Consider the following 15,180-nt stretch of genomic DNA (forward strand, 5'->3'; position numbering starts at 1 on the left):
CTAGCTACAGTTGATGCTTGGGGTAACCTTCTGCTAGAAGAATATTAGTTTCTTTGGTGCTCGACAACTTCTCAAGCACAAATTGATTCTTATCATTTTCTTCATTTCCTCGTATCTTGAGCGTATTCCTTCAACATACTTCTCTTCAGCACCCCAAGGTGCCTGCTGGTAGTGCTATCTGCTGAGGTAGATGCCAGTTCTCTGAGTGTCTGCTGCTATTGCTAGTATCACGTAGCTAGACAACAACAGGCTGGGCCTGTAGTCTTTGTCCATTGAGAAGATTGAGAAAAGAGGGCACCAACAAAGAGTTCATTAGAAGCAGGGTCGGCAAGCAGATGATAAGTTGATTGATCGGTCCTCCCCCCAAACAATATGACTATATACCACGGCTCATGCCTGGTCCAGCAGAGACGAAGAAAGCAATCCTGCAATAGGCTCATATCTGGCCCAGAAAATAAGAAACCGATGCTGCCATATCACTCATGCCTCCCCCCAAGCCGTATTCCAAGCAGTGACATTCAGATTTATACCAGCCTTCCCCGAGACTCCCCAAGTAGGCCCAGCACCCATAGATATCCCAGAGAGATCCCAGCATCCTATCCTTCAATATGACGCCCCCTCCACTAACCAATATAGGGTCTCGTTAAGCCATGTTCATTACGTCCTCCCAGCCCGCATCGGATGGCTCCATTCCCCCAAGCGGCTCCTCCGGTACCATGTCAGGGGGGGCATGAAGGGCAAAAACCTCTTGTCCAGCCTCCTCTCGGTTAGCTGCCTCGCCCTCTCCTTTATATACGGACATTCTAGCTCTCCATGCCTCCTTCCTGGCCTTAACCTCAGCCTTAACCTTTGACGCTCTGAGTGCATCTTCTTCCTCGAATCCATCTGCCACCTCCGGGAACTCCTCCTTCCACGCCTTCATCCAGTCGGCGTAATGATCCGTATTCAATGACTCCTCCATCTTCTGATACCAGACCTTAGCCCTCAGGTGCATATCCGCGATAGAATTAAAGTCCTCCAGGTCCACATCCCAGAAGTTGGTGATGAGTTTGCTGGCGTATATCAGGCTCATAGAGGCGGGCCATTGTTGACGGATCTTGGGGGCAAAGTAGCCTTCCCAAAGTTCGCCTTGTTCGGGGTGCAATTCCGAAAACTCGTCGTCCTGAGGGGGTCCCATGCCCATCAGTTGAGCCAAGACCCGTGGAACTGTCACGCACATGTCATACTTCAGGACGGAGTCCGTTAGAGAAGCTATAGAGAACCACTTTATCAAGAGTAGATCTTGCTCGGTGGCCCTCGTGGCTTTCTCCACCAGCTGCTTCAACTCCTTTGTCGGCTTCGGGCCCAGCGTAAACCTCTGCTTTGCCTCTGCCAGTCCCTCTTTCCAATAGAGATGGACCTGGGGCGGCGGGTTGGCATGCAAAAAGTTTTCCCAGTGCTGTATCATCTTCTCATACTTTGGGTAGTCTGTTTGCTGTACGGTGGATGCTTGCTCCAAGGGATCTTTGGGGTTCAGGGTCATGCTCCGTTCCCAGTGCGGGATGATATCATTCAACGTGCTGTTGCCAGCTAGAGCTACTCTTGCAGCATGCTCCGATTCGGGATCCATGTCAGGCTTGTCTTGCTCAGTTGCTGGCCGCGTGGTGGTCGCTTTAGAAGCGGTAAGAGATTTGTGGTCCGGGAGGGATAAGCAGAGAAAATGAATGCCAACGTGGATGATCTCGAGATGGCGAGATGAGGAGGTGGAAGAAGGAAGAAGAATGAAGCTCTCCCGAGCGGGGAGAGAAGCGAGAATTTATGCTCAGCCTCGGGGCTGTTGGCAGGTGGGCGAGCAGAGAAGCACGAAAGAAGGGATATTGTAAATTGCCTGGTGTAGCCACATAAATCTGAAGTGCTGATTTTTCTCAACTCCGTTTGTTCTCGCCAGCTGGCGGCTCACAACCTCTCTCCAGGCCTGGCAGCTGGCATACCCTGTCCTGAGGCTCTCTTCAAAATGTGGCTCCATCTGAGTCGGAATAAGTCTCTGCCTCTGAGAGCTGCCCATTTGCAAGAGGCTCTTCATGAGAGGGGCCTCGGATGAGCCGTACGGGACTTGGATATCCTCAGAGTATCTTCGTGTAAGGTCAGTCCAGATGTTCCACATACTCTCGAGTGACCCAGGTTTGTTTGATTGTAGGAGCTCCTTCTTTCTAGTTGTGAGACCCTGAAAGGTCCCTTCATCGGGGCATCAGCTTGGGAGGCTTGCCCTCCTGCGATACCATGGCCGGGTCCCAACCTCATATTCTTTGTGGTCTCTCTATGAATGACGATCCTTCACAGCGTTGCCCTCGGCAGTGCAACACTTCTTCGTGTATAAAACTCGTTCTCGTCAGCCGTTGATGTGGCGATATAGTTAATGGTCCGGGGCAGTTCTTTGCCACGACTGTACAGTAACAAAGACAATACAGGAAAATCAACCACACCTCATCAGCAACACAGCTCTCAAATGACCCTCTTGTCTTGTTCACTCGAAAGAACATTAAATGGAGGCCACACAATGCCCGTCAGAAGAACATCCGCCCGCAAGCATGTGCCAATCCATTGGTCCACTAAGCTCGCAATCCCTTGTTAGCGGTGCTCTTACACGACATGACTGCATTTCTAATACAATGACTTACAAACAACTTGTCGAAACTACGCCCTTGTTCTTCAACTAACACTGACATCCTGCTATCTCCTATTCATTTTGCTTCGGGCCAGCAATTGTGCCCCGTAACGTCCCTCGGTCGGCTGATAGCGGTGATTTGCTTAGAAATGAGATTTCCCAAATGGGCAAGTTTTTCGGGAAATAGCCTGAAGAATAGGTGCGCTTGCGGTCATTTCGGGCTTTGCGGGCGTTCAGATCGTATAGCACATCTCACGTAGAACAACGTGCCTATAGATGAATATAGTAAAATATGTTGTATTAACAATCAACTCGAAATGACAACTTCAAGTTGCTGCGGGATGCAGCAATTGTCGGACGGTCGGTGTCGGATGGTCGGTTTCGGACGGTCGGTGTTGTTGCTTATCAACAGAAGATGATGTGATTCTCAACTAACTTTCGACTATATATAGACAAGTGGTGGTTCTACATTAACCTCAGCAACTAACATCACATCTCTTACAACTCAACTCCCATCATTTAACATTTACATAAACAACTCTTCGCATTTCATATCATTATCACAACCATGTCTGAGCTCCTCGAATTCTCAACAATCACCCTCAAAGAAGGCTCTTCGCCCCCGCAATCCCTGCTCAACGACCTCAAAACTCTCGCTTCAACCCCCGGCGTCATCGCCTTCTATTTCGGGCCTCAACTCGAGAATCCCACCAAATACACGTGGGTCGCCCGCTGGACCTCTCAGGCTGCTCTCGACGACTTCCACTCCAGCCCCGGATTCGCTGACTGGGCTGCCTCTTACGTCGCCCCGCTGGCAACCTTTACGGTGTTAACCTGCGCTGCTGTCCACGGCGACGCTGCCATCCCTCTCGAGGCCCCATGCACCGAGTTCCTCTTTAGCTATGGCGCTGACGATGACTATCTTGATGCCCGACTCGATCCTTTCCTCAAGTCTATTTCTGACGCAAAGCTGCCCGGCATGGGTGGCGGCATCAGTGGAGAGCTCACGCCCGTGAATTATGTCGGCGTTGAGCAGCCGGAACCTAAGATTGCCATTTTGTTGCTGGGCTGGGCCTCACTAGCTGATCACCAGGCTCAGAGAGGCGAGGGCAAAGGTATGCTTCATCATCGTCAATCCTCTTATTATCTCCGTTTGAGATGGATGGCGAATGGACTGTACTGACGCAAGAATGACAGTGATTGACAAGCACATCCACTACATCAGATCAGGCCGCAAATCTGTTGAACTGGTAGAGACTAGCTTTTCTTTTAATCAGGCGTCAAGGCCGCGCTGACTTTGCATTTGCAGTTCCACGTAAACCTTCAGAAGCTATGAAACCACCCATGACGAGATATTCCCATTCGGCTAGATACCTGGTAGCTGTACTCCGTGGCCTGAACGGATAAATACACAATGACCTCTAGTTTTGCGGGCATTCACCGCCTCTACGAAGCGAATGAAAAATTGCCAATGTCCTCGTGCGGTACTTAGATTAGTATATAATATGTCATATTGCTGGGCCGCATCTTTGGACACACTTTTCAAACCGAAAGACTGTTCTTGTAGGCGTTTTGAGAGACATTGTACTGTTCCAGGTCGTGTTAACACCGCTAATACAGTACATCAGAGAAAATGTAGCTACATACATGTATTAACAGGTAGAAATATAGCCGTTTAGTAGTTCACTCAAAGCGGTTATAGATTGGTAAGACAAGAAATATTATGTAGAGACAAGCCACGACATGACTGTCATCTTCATCCGCACGGGGCGTCAGAGCGAGAATTTTTCCTCCAGTTGACGTGTGAAGATGTGTTTTGTCTGATACTTGTATTGTATAGAGGTGACTGTTGTCAACAGCCTGAACCCTGCAAGTGGGGGTGGTTTACGGTTGATCGGCAAGTCTTCCCTGTTAAACTACCCAACTCTAAAGAAGCCGGGCTCTAAAAGACTAAGTTTATTAAGAAGTCTAGTATAATAGGTGTAATAAAGAAACCCCGACTTGACAAGTGGTTTGCATGGTATTATTAAAGACTGGAGAACTGCCAAGGCAGCTACTAGATTTAGCATAAGGCTGACGAGAGACTGTTACGATCCGATCCATCGCAATACTACATTCCCTTATAAGCAGTTGAGTCTGACACAGTCATTGCTACAAATGCGATGATTGGCTTAACCTTTTGCCCTGTTGGCGCTACGGTATAACAGAACATAACATGGACGTAAAAGCGGCTTAATTTCAACCTCGAATGGCAACGCAGTCATAAAAGTCAAGCTGTACATTATACATCTCGTGTTTTTTTAGCATCAAGGTTAAGTCGTGTACATTGTACGTCAACAGGTTACATCGGTCACCTACCTATGTATAGTTTGTCTTACTGCTTCACTGCATCGTATTGCTTATTGTATCCTCCGGAAATAGGCCGATGTTCCGAACTCGAAATAGGATTCCGAAGTAACGAGTAGCGGTGTAGTATGTTTGTCCGGTCGTCCAGTAATGCTATTATATTTACAATAGTTATGATAATATACTAAATTGACAAACTTATAAATACTCTTCTTGATCCCCTTGAACATTACAATTAAAAGACATCACCATCAACTATCAAAACAAACACTCTTCTCTTCAACTCCTACTACCGACGAACCGACAACATGAAGGTCTTTGCCTCTGTCCTTACTCTCACTGCCATCATGGCCACCACTGTTCTTGGACAACAGTGCCGCGACTGCAATGTATGAGTCTTGACTATTTTACTCAATTCTGCTTATTATAACTGTATAATTAACCATTGTATAGGACTGCCCTGGTGATGAAGTCTGCTTCTTTGCTGCCAGCCCCGGAACTGGTGGTATTGGCGCATGTGTTGAGCCCAGCGACCCCGCTTGCTTCGCTGGAGAGGGATTCTGCGATACCGCTACCTGCGATTAAACGGCATTATGGAATGAAGTTGGGATAATTTGCTTCCATTATTAATGATTGCGTATGGAAACGTGACCTCTGGGCAAGCTGCAACTGGTCTCTGCTCTCTGTGTAAGGCAAAACAAAAACATGAATTTAGGTTTCTTATATAGTAGTATACAAGTACTAGTATAATTTCATGAAGCCTTAAATCTGAAACGTACAACACTGTAAAACCAAAGGTGTTATTTTACATAAGAACCCTCTTAAGATATATTGATTCATGTATATCTTCTTCTTAGTATAAGTTAGCTCTACTGCTATTACTATTATATCCCACTCTATATTTAGTTTCCTTTTAATAATACTGTTGTAAAAGTGTCAGGAGCTAAACTCCTATTTAGACTCTAGAGAGAGCTTAGCCCGAGAGCTTCAAGTGGGGAAACATGTTGGCCGTACGTGCATTGCAGACAATACGCCTGGCTTGATCTTGACCTTTAATATTATTCAGTGATCTTGGCGCAGCTCCATGATATTCTTATGTAGATGAATTACAGCAACACATAAATCAACGGCTTTCCCTTACATCCAGTTTCGATACCCTGATTCCACGCAATTGCTGAGGCGCTGGACAGCTACCCAGTAGGTACATGTACTCCCTAGTTCAGCGCAGCCCACTATTACAGGGTAGTCTCAGCTACCTAATGTACCTAGGTACGTCAACATCCAACGGCGGCCCGATAAACATACCATCTTCACCACACTCATCATCTTCATCCTACTGTGCCGGCTCATCAAACATCATGAACTCACTCAGCTGACACACGAAAATCCTTGCCAATCCATTTCCAATCAACATCCCACTTCACCGAGTTTAACAACACCACAATTCCAGCTCAATTGGGCCCCCATTCTCTCTCCCCACACAGAAACACACTCCATCAGCCTTGTGACGACGCAACGCAATACTAAGGACATGGACGAACCTTCTTCAGCCTCGCAGGCCACCAGCCAGCCTGTCACGCAAATCCGGCTCCTCACCCTCAACTGCTGGGGCCTGCTCTTCATCTCTGATCTGCGCACTCCGCGCCTCGCTGAAATCGGCCGCCAGTTGGCCCTCCTCGACCCCCCGCCGGACATTGTCTGTCTTCAGGAATGCTGGACCCGGGACGACTATCTCGCCATCTGCCGGGCTACCGCTGACATTCTCCCTTATGGCAAGTTTTACAACAGCGGTGCCTTTGGGGGTGGCCTTGCGCTTTTGAGTCGATGGCCGGTTGAGTCGAGCTCCATGTTTCGGTATCCGCTGAATGGACGGCCCACGGCGTTTTGGAGAGGCGATTGGTATGTCGGCAAGGGCGTGGCGTGTGCGAGTGTGAGGTTTGGGCCGGGGAAGAATGATGTAGTTGAGGTCTTCAACACTCATGTGAGTTCATTTCATTTCCATCTCCCCTCTTCATTCCTCACTCTTCACCAAAACTCATACGTCTATATGAGCTGTGTGTTGTGTGTAAACGAACTGTTTCAAGCAAGGGAAGAAGGAAAGAAGGGCTCTGCAATCCATGTATATCCTGCTCATCTCACTCACTTCTTCACACGAAATTCACCCTCAGCATCTTATTCTCCTACTAACCCGCCACAGACTCACGCTCCTTACGAGAGCCCACCAAATGACACCTACCTCTGCCACCGCACAGCCCAAGCATGGGAAATCTCCAAGCTCCTCCGCGCCGCCTCCCTCTCAGGCCGCCTCGTCGTCGCTCTCGGCGACTTCAACATGACGCCAAGATCGCTTTGCCATCGCATCATCACCGCCCGCAGTCCCCTCCGCGATACCTGGCGTGTTCTTCACCCCGACAGCTCTCTCGGCACCGCTGACGATCCCGTAGAGAAGGCTAGGGGACTTCCTGTACCCACTGCCGGCTTCAATCTCAAATTCAACGGGTCGACAAGCGACGGCCTCTACAACACCTGGCGCTGGTCCAAGAGCGCCCAGAAGAAATTAAAGACTGACCCTTGCCCCGTCGACCCAGACAGTCCAGATCCTCGCGGCAAACGCCTCGACTACGTCTTCGCCTCCACCGGCCCCTTCCAACCAGACGTTGCCAATCCCCAACAACCTCGAGGCTGGGTCGTCCATTCTGCATCAGTCGAAATGACCCAGCGTCACCCCGAACTCAACGTCTCCCTATCCGACCATTTCGCAGCCCTAGCCACCCTCAAACTCCACGAAATCTCGCCTTCTTCCCCCATCCCCGAGTTAGACGCCCAGCTCCTCCCCCCAGCAGAATCCAACGACCCAGAAAGCGCCAGCCTAACCCTCTCCGACTACGATGAAATCCTCGCCATGACCCAAGAATACATGGCCCGCGAAGTCCGCCAGCGCTACTGGCGCGGCATCCACTTCTACGCCTCCGTCCTCGTCTGGATAGGCTGCCTCGTCGCCGTGTGGTTCAGCCCCCGCAACTTCGTCGCCTTCATCCTCATGCTCGTCGCGAGCTTGGGCCTCGCCACGGGAGTCGTGGACGGCCTTCTTGCCCTGCTATTCTTTTGGTCGGAGATTAGGGCCCTTAGGGAGTTTGAGTGGGAGATTCGTACGGCTAGGTCGCTTGCTTCGTCAGACGATACGGCTCAAACGCCAGCAGCAAAGGCTGGCTAACGGTGATTTCTGCTACACATCGGTATATTTCATGAACCATTTCCATGAATTAAATCGATAGCAGATAGTTGAAAAACTGGGCATCTATTACTCAAATAAATGATTGTAGTAGAAAATAAACGGCATTACTTACATCCAGTTTTGGTCCTCAAACTCTATGCAGTTGCTGGGGCGTTGGATAGCCACCTTCGTGCTGAATATTGGCTTCCTTTATACAGCCTTCTCGAATGATAAAATAGCAAGCAAAATCATATAATCAATACCAGTTAATCATGCTGAATCCATTAATTCTGCTATGCAATTGTCCTATGTTTGTTTTATTCGCTGATCAAAACATCCCCTATCCACCCCGCCAAGTTCCGTTAGAGGATAGGAGCTTTAACTCATCAATCTGTCCTTCAATATGCCTTCTTCCTCACGCTATGCCATTCGTAACCCATAAAGGCGCTCTGCTTTCTTACCTCCATGGCAGTACCCTTCATGTTATCGTCTCGTAGAATAATGTCTCGTGGTCGCTTGGGTACTCTCCGCCCGTACTCCCTCATGAACCTTTTCAAAAGCTCCTTCTCTTCGTCCAGAAACGTACTCACCGAGTCAATCTCCAAGTCCCTGCTGCGGAGAGCCCCTGAATCATATGGGGCGTGAATCATCCGAATCGCCACGTTCTGTATGCTCGGTCTAAACTCTCGCAAAATAAACCGAACTTCTTCATCTGTTAGCCCAGGCTTTTCAGCCACCGACTCGATTCGATCATCAAGAGGTTCTGATTCATCAAAATAGTGAGTGTCTTCAAGGCTGTCAATATGAGGGACGAAGGGTGGCGCTGTGTTTTGAAGGGTATCCCACGGCACGCTTTTGAAGAACCGATGCGCCTTGATATCCTCGGCATCGTCGGGGAAAATGTATCTACCATACATGCCGGTTGTTGCCGCTACTCCTGGTTGATGCTGATCAAGCATCTGGTATCGTTTGGAGCAGAGTCGTACTTCTTTGTCCTGAATCAGGCGGTAGATTAAGTCTTTGCATCTATCGCTGACGAGGGGTCTCATGGGAAAGCGAAATTTTTCTCTATGAGCCTTTGATAGCATTAGCACCTATATGAAAATAGTCATAGACACACTTACCAAGATATTTTGCTTTGTAGGCTTTCTGCCTTCGTCTGAAAGAAAAGGCGTGTGGCCATAGAGACACTCGTACAGAATGATGCCGATGCTCTACTAGTCACATCTACCGTCGTAGTAGGTCTGGAAGTTTTGTGCTTGAATCACCTCGGGGGCCATGTATTGACTTGTGCCCACGACAGAGTTGGCTCTCGTACGATTGCTCCGCGTGTTCCTCCACCCCAGGATAGCAGCGAGATCGGGATCACTTCCTAGGTTCCGCTCGTCATGCCGCCCGAATTCAGCGGCCAGGGCTTGAGCTTTCTCGACCTGCGACTGAACGCTTTTGCAACCTTCCTGGTCTTTTTCATCGCCTTGAGCATCAAGGTTGAGTTTCCGAAGCAGTGCGTATCGATGGTAATTGTAATATGACGCGTCATGAGGCCACTTTCCATCAAACGCAAGCCCAAAATCGGAGATTTTAAGATGCCCCGAGCTAGAGATGAGAAAGTTGTCAGGCTTGATATCACGATGGATAAACCCAAGGCGATGGGTCTCTTCAACGGCCAGAATCATTTCAGCAATGTAGAAACATGCTACAGCCTCGTGCAGTATGTTCTCTCGAATCAGCAGCCCCAGAAAGTCGCCACCTGGCATGTACTCCATCACAAGATATAGATTTGACATGTCTTCGAAACTTGCAATCAGCGGGACCACCCTGTGTGAAAAGATGACATGTTAGCTGGACAACACGTGTATAATGAGAGAAGTAGAAGGAAATAAAGAGTGTCATTACCAGGTGGATCCTTCGCAAGAAACGAGAAAATCTCTCTCGGCGCGCAGATGACCTTCTTGGCTGCTTCGAAGCATATCGGACTTTCGTATGACTTTCATCGCATAGATTTGATTTGAGAAATTATACGGTGAGGCTGATTTCTCACGTACTAGCCTGACAACTCCAAAGCTGCCTTTGCCCAATACCTTGAGCGGCTCATACTTGGACACAAAGGGGCTTACGTTTTGTTGTTTAGCTTGGAGCGTGCATTTGGATTTCAACGCCCGTATGTCTCTCAGTCGACAGCTTTCCGAGTAAAAGAAGGTGCTGTAGTCAACGGCACTATTTCCAGAGGCGAGATTGGAGCCATAAAGAAGACCTTCTTTGAATTGCCGCTCTGCAAATTCCTGGCATCTGATCAAGCGGCGCTGTGATTCACCGCAGAGCTCATTAAAGTGAGTCTCGAGATATATCTTGGCAGCAGCAGCTTTTTCCACTGTCAGAATGGTTGGCTTCGGTTTGTCCGTCGCCGTTTCTTCGATGGTTCCCAGCCCTGCGCCTTCTGGGCTGGATCTGGTCCAGCGACTGCGACGACTCAATTTCCTCCTTGGGCTTCCTTTTGCTGAGGGTGAGCCAGAGATACGAGAGTCGATTGATGTCTTCCCTGTCAGATTATCATCTGGGCTTGCCAGTCTACTGCTGTGAGTGGATGACCATATATCATCCTGCTCGCTCGAGTCATCTGATTCGGTAACACTGGTGAGATCTTGGAACGATTGATGCTGCTGCAGAGAGGTGTCGGAAACCACAACAGTAGAGCTTGGTGAGATCTTGGCATCGTTTGATCGTATCTTTCTCATGAACCCCTTTGTCGCTGGTGGCTTTCTCGCTTTCCGTAGCACCGTAGCACCATTGCTCGAAACACCGACGGCGGGATTTTTCCCCTTGTTCAAGTTCAAGGATCTTAGTCCTTCGCTTAGAGACCAGTCAAGAAAAGCAGAACCTTGCGAGCCTGCCAATTATCAGCACTGTCCAATCTCTCAAGCTATAAATGCAGGATTGAACTACTATGGTCATTTCTCCCCTTGACTCCGATGGCCTTGCGAAATTTATCAGTCCACTGCTTCGAGTGTTTTCGATGAAGTCTCAAAAGGTCAGATCCTGCGAGACCTTCTCCTCCGCTAAATGGAGGCCGAAAAGAGGGAATATGAGATTCATTGGCTCCGTTGGGGGGAGGATCCAGTGCAGGATGATTCCGTCTTGCATCGTGATGCTGCGGCAGCATTCTGTGCCAGGAATATGGACGAAAACGGGCGACAGCCACAGGATCCGGCAGCTGAACGGAAAGAAAGGGACAGGGTATGACGATAGAGATGATGATTTTTTTTAGTATTTTTCTTCGATAGTTGATAGTTATGAATGAATGAATGACCACGTCAAAAGTATGGAATCGACCTGGTGAACAAGTGGAGAGGGAGAGAAACAGAGCAGATGACGATATTGGGGAGAAGAAGAGAGGGTAAATAGGCATGACGTCGTTCATCGAGCACTGCTTCCAGTTTTGGACACACCGCCCGATCACTCTTTTCCAAGCAGAGCGGCATTGAGGGAGTAGCTATCCAAACACCTTCAGGTGTGTTATCCAACACTTTAACATTGATCCATGCCACATATGTCCAGTGCTGAGTTTAGTAGATATAGTGGGTGCTACTTCATCAACTTCTACAGCACACGCAGTGTTTATATGAGAACAATATTTTCATTTCGTTTTATAGACGTCTAAAATCGCCCATTTCAAATCCCTAAGCACCCAAATTTTTATCAACAGCGGCGACATTGTACATAGGAGAGACCAAAGGAGTGCTCGGCTTGTAACGCTGAAGCTCAAACAATTCCGGCTCCTCGCCTTTGAGAATCCCAAACCCCGATTTGTATGCCGCACCCGAATGCCGCATGGCACTATATGCCATGGCAGAGCTGCAGGTCTTTGCATACAGCAGGACCTCAGACTCCTCGTCAGAGGTCAACATGTCAAAAGGAAACAAGAAAAACAGAATGAACCATGCCCAGATTCCACGTCGTCCAGAGGGTAGGGGTAAAGAATTAGTACACGCAACCACGGAAGTCATCCAACGCCAGTCCCAAGTTTACATTGACTTTTGATTTATTTGATCTCGAGCAGCTTGACGTCAAAGGTCAGCTGGCTGTTGGCGGGAATGCCGGGGAGGCTCTTGGAGCCGTAGGCGAGGTGAGCAGGAATCGTCAGTCGGCGTTCACCGCCGATGGCCATGCCGACAATACCAACGTCCCAGCCCTTGATGACCTGGCCCTTGCCGATCTTGAAAGAAAAGGGCTTGCCCTTCTTGTTGGCTATAGTTCATCCAAAGTTAGTCACTGCGTAAACAAAGAGTCATGAGTTAAACTTACCATCGAATTGCTGTCCATTCTGGAGCTTGCCAATGTATCGGACGCCAACAGTGTCGCCATTCTTGACAGTGCGGCCCTTGCCAATGGTGCGGTCATCAACGGTGACGCCCTGGACATTCTTGACACCAAGAGACGCCTTGCCGGTCTGCTTAGCCTTCTCAGCGGTGGAGCCGGTAGGGCCTTGCTCCAGGTTCTTGGCGAACTGGACCTTCTTTGCGTCCTTCTTCTCCTCCTTCTCCTCAGCGGCCACAGCCTCACCCTTGTTGTTCTTGAGCTTCTTCTGCTGCTTCTTGGAGAGCTTGGAATCGGCAGCCTTGGAGATGAGCTCGTCAAGGCCCTCAACCTCAGCAGCAGCGCGCTTGTTCTTGCCCTTCTTGCTGTCTGTGGGAACCAGCTTGGGGACCTCCTCCTCATCGGAGTCGACCTCGGTAATGCGAGGATCCTCGAGATCGTCAAGATCATCGCTCTCCTCTTCGCTGTCCTCCTCACCCATGGCATATTCCAGCTCATCGGGGGACAGGTCGTAGTCATCCTCGCCATCCTGGTCCTCGTCATCCTCATCATCCATGATGTAGTTACCGGTCAGGTAAACGGTGTGTGTTCCGGAGACAACGAAGAAGACCTTCTCGCCTTGGTTGACAGTGATGTCAAGGGGCTGCTGGTAGTTCTAAATCGAGGTGTTAGTATATCGCATAGGTTTTGGACATGTGAGTCTTGCTCTGAAAGAAACTTTCAGAAAACTCTGATGGTGTAGTGAGGCTTACTCGCTCAGTGTCGAGGGTGCAGAGAACGAAGTTCTCGAGGTCACCTCCCTCGCTGTCGTCGTCCTCATCATCCTCTTCCTCCTCGTCATCTTCCTCTTCCTCCTCGATAGCCTTGCCCTTGCCCTTAGCATTGGCGTTGCTCTTCTTGCCCTTCTTAGACTTGGCACCGTTGATCTCGGCATCCTCCATCTCCTCATCCTCAGAGTCCTCACCGTTGGTGGCCTCGAGAAGCTTCTTGATGGCGGCAGCCTGCTTCTGCTTCTTAGCCTTGGCAGGGTCGCTGGGGCCACCATTGGCCTCCTCATCCTCGTCGTCAGAGTTGCCGAGAAGGGCGCTCATGTACTCCTCGTCGAGCTCATCATCCTCATCCTCGTCAAGGCCGGGGAAAGCGCGCTTGATCAAGCGCAGAGTAGAGCGAGGGACAGAAGGAGCGTTCTTGGAATCATCGAGCTCAGGCTCCTGAGTAGGATCCAAAGCGGCCATGGTGATGCGGAACTGCGACAAGGAGCGCGGATGGTTAGCATCAACCGCGCAAAAACCAATAGCTTCATCCATCGGCAACCGTTGGAATCTAGGCCGAAAAGAAGGCAAAGTATGCTCGATCCGACTAGTCTCTAGATGAATGCCAACAGCAGTTGAGAGAGAAACAACTTACAGAAGCAGGAAACTCCAAGTTGGCCGGGATCAGCACCTCTCCAGGCGGGACCTCGAGGCCATAGACGGGACCGGGAACAGCAGCCATTGCGACAGGAGTATTAAATCTAAGTATTGGTGGTTATGATGCAAATCCAAAAGAATTGGTACAGAGTAGAAGAGAAAGAGTTCCGGAGAGAATGTGGTTCTGCGAGTCCCAAGGCTTGGAGATGACGACGTGAGAGGAAAAAAAGGCGAGGCAGGCGACAAGCTCAGAAAATTTCTGGTTGCTCTTTTTTTTTTTTTTTTCTTTCTCCGTCAAGCCATTCAACGATGTCTCCACTGGCAAATTTAGGCCAATAGGGTCAAGCGATAAGGCGGTTATCGTTGATGGATGTCGCTGGCTCAGCAACCGACCCCGCCGAAGCGGAGCCAATGATGCACGAGGGTGGGTCTCACGCCATTGACCGTCTCTGACCGCCTGCAGATTACGAGCAAGCTATCAAAGTTGATGGACAGCAGTCAAGATCTGAGGCCATCATTAAACATACAACAATTGAAATCGGGGCACTACGGTGTACAATGAGGTCTTCACATCCATATTATCAATATGCCTATTCTGTACAGTGTTTATGTCACATATATGATAGTCCTTCATCTGGGCATAGCAGATTGGGAATTAGTCAACGCTCTGCTTTGTATCAATTCTTGTAAGAGTTGGCTCACAACAGCAACATCACGTTAGATAGGCCAACACTCTGGGTTGCTCTACGAAACTCTGAGAAATTACAGTTTCATGTATCTGTCACCAAAGTGAATAAGTCATATAGGCCGCTATCTTGTCAACATGATTTAGAAGTCCAAACTGAAAGTGTGCCTTTCAGCTTACATATATTTAATCAGTAATACAGTACAGTACCTTGACTCATCCCTCTTACATATATGTGCTTCTAGATGCATGAAAACTCTATGTGATAATTGTACTAGTAAGATAGGCGATATGTTCAATTCAGCGGGCATACTCTACACAACTCAGCCAGTTCTCCGTCACAAAGGTGAAAAAGCCACCACTTACCTACCCGATAACAGTACACCTCGACAATTTTCCATCGTCTCTTCACGACACCATCAAAACCGCAACTCAGCCACCAATTAAATAAAGCAGTAGAGGATATGCATAACGATAATATACTTTCTCGCTCATTTCAGGCACCGTCGTGTATTGATTGGCTGAGGCTTCCACTTTCGCATCCGACTCGCCGCCCTGCTCGGAAGCC

The 15,180-nt window shown here is 49.0% G+C and overlaps 6 protein-coding genes across 6 annotated transcripts; 3 read left to right on the forward strand and 3 right to left on the reverse strand.

The window, feature by feature from the left end:
* Positions 1-643: 643 nt before the first annotated feature.
* Positions 644-1,609, reverse strand: T069G_10801 (uncharacterized protein; the record flags this gene model as incomplete). Its single annotated transcript, XM_056178011.1, has 1 exon — positions 644-1,609. The coding sequence occupies one exon, from the start codon at positions 1,607-1,609 to the stop codon at positions 644-646; it is 966 nt and encodes a 321-aa protein (XP_056024301.1).
* Positions 1,610-3,212: 1,603 nt separating this feature from the next.
* Positions 3,213-3,980, forward strand: T069G_10802 (antibiotic biosynthesis monooxygenase domain-containing protein; the record flags this gene model as incomplete). The annotated part of the gene is made up of 3 exons (XM_056178012.1): positions 3,213-3,759; positions 3,842-3,894; positions 3,954-3,980. 3 exons carry the CDS (start codon positions 3,213-3,215, stop codon positions 3,978-3,980), a joined length of 627 nt encoding a protein of 208 aa, XP_056024302.1.
* A 1,318-nt stretch (positions 3,981-5,298) lies between these two features.
* T069G_10803 (uncharacterized protein) lies at positions 5,299-5,575 on the forward strand (the record flags this gene model as incomplete). The annotated part of the gene is made up of 2 exons (XM_056178013.1): positions 5,299-5,379; positions 5,444-5,575. 2 exons carry the CDS (start codon positions 5,299-5,301, stop codon positions 5,573-5,575), a joined length of 213 nt encoding a protein of 70 aa, XP_056024303.1.
* A 946-nt stretch (positions 5,576-6,521) lies between these two features.
* T069G_10804 (endonuclease/Exonuclease/phosphatase family domain-containing protein) lies at positions 6,522-8,204 on the forward strand (the record flags this gene model as incomplete). The annotated part of the gene is made up of 2 exons (XM_056178014.1): positions 6,522-6,971; positions 7,188-8,204. The coding sequence occupies 2 exons, from the start codon at positions 6,522-6,524 to the stop codon at positions 8,202-8,204; spliced, it is 1,467 nt and encodes a 488-aa protein (XP_056024304.1).
* Positions 8,205-8,602: 398 nt separating this feature from the next.
* T069G_10805 (protein kinase domain-containing protein) lies at positions 8,603-11,364 on the reverse strand (the record flags this gene model as incomplete). Its single annotated transcript, XM_056178015.1, has 6 exons — positions 8,603-9,151; positions 9,191-9,280; positions 9,329-9,363; positions 9,436-10,022; positions 10,101-11,091; positions 11,148-11,364. 6 exons carry the CDS (start codon positions 11,362-11,364, stop codon positions 8,603-8,605), a joined length of 2,469 nt encoding a protein of 822 aa, XP_056024305.1.
* An 879-nt stretch (positions 11,365-12,243) lies between these two features.
* On the reverse strand, positions 12,244-14,012 carry T069G_10806 (FKBP-type peptidyl-prolyl cis-trans isomerase domain-containing protein; the record flags this gene model as incomplete). The annotated part of the gene is made up of 4 exons (XM_056178016.1): positions 12,244-12,449; positions 12,507-13,173; positions 13,271-13,765; positions 13,926-14,012. The coding sequence occupies 4 exons, from the start codon at positions 14,010-14,012 to the stop codon at positions 12,244-12,246; spliced, it is 1,455 nt and encodes a 484-aa protein (XP_056024306.1).
* Positions 14,013-15,180: the final 1,168 nt, after the last annotated feature.

Source organism: Trichoderma breve (assembly GCF_028502605.1).
Source record: "Trichoderma breve strain T069 chromosome 7 map unlocalized scaffold00007, whole genome shotgun sequence".
Lineage (NCBI taxonomy): Eukaryota > Fungi > Ascomycota > Sordariomycetes > Hypocreales > Hypocreaceae > Trichoderma > Trichoderma breve.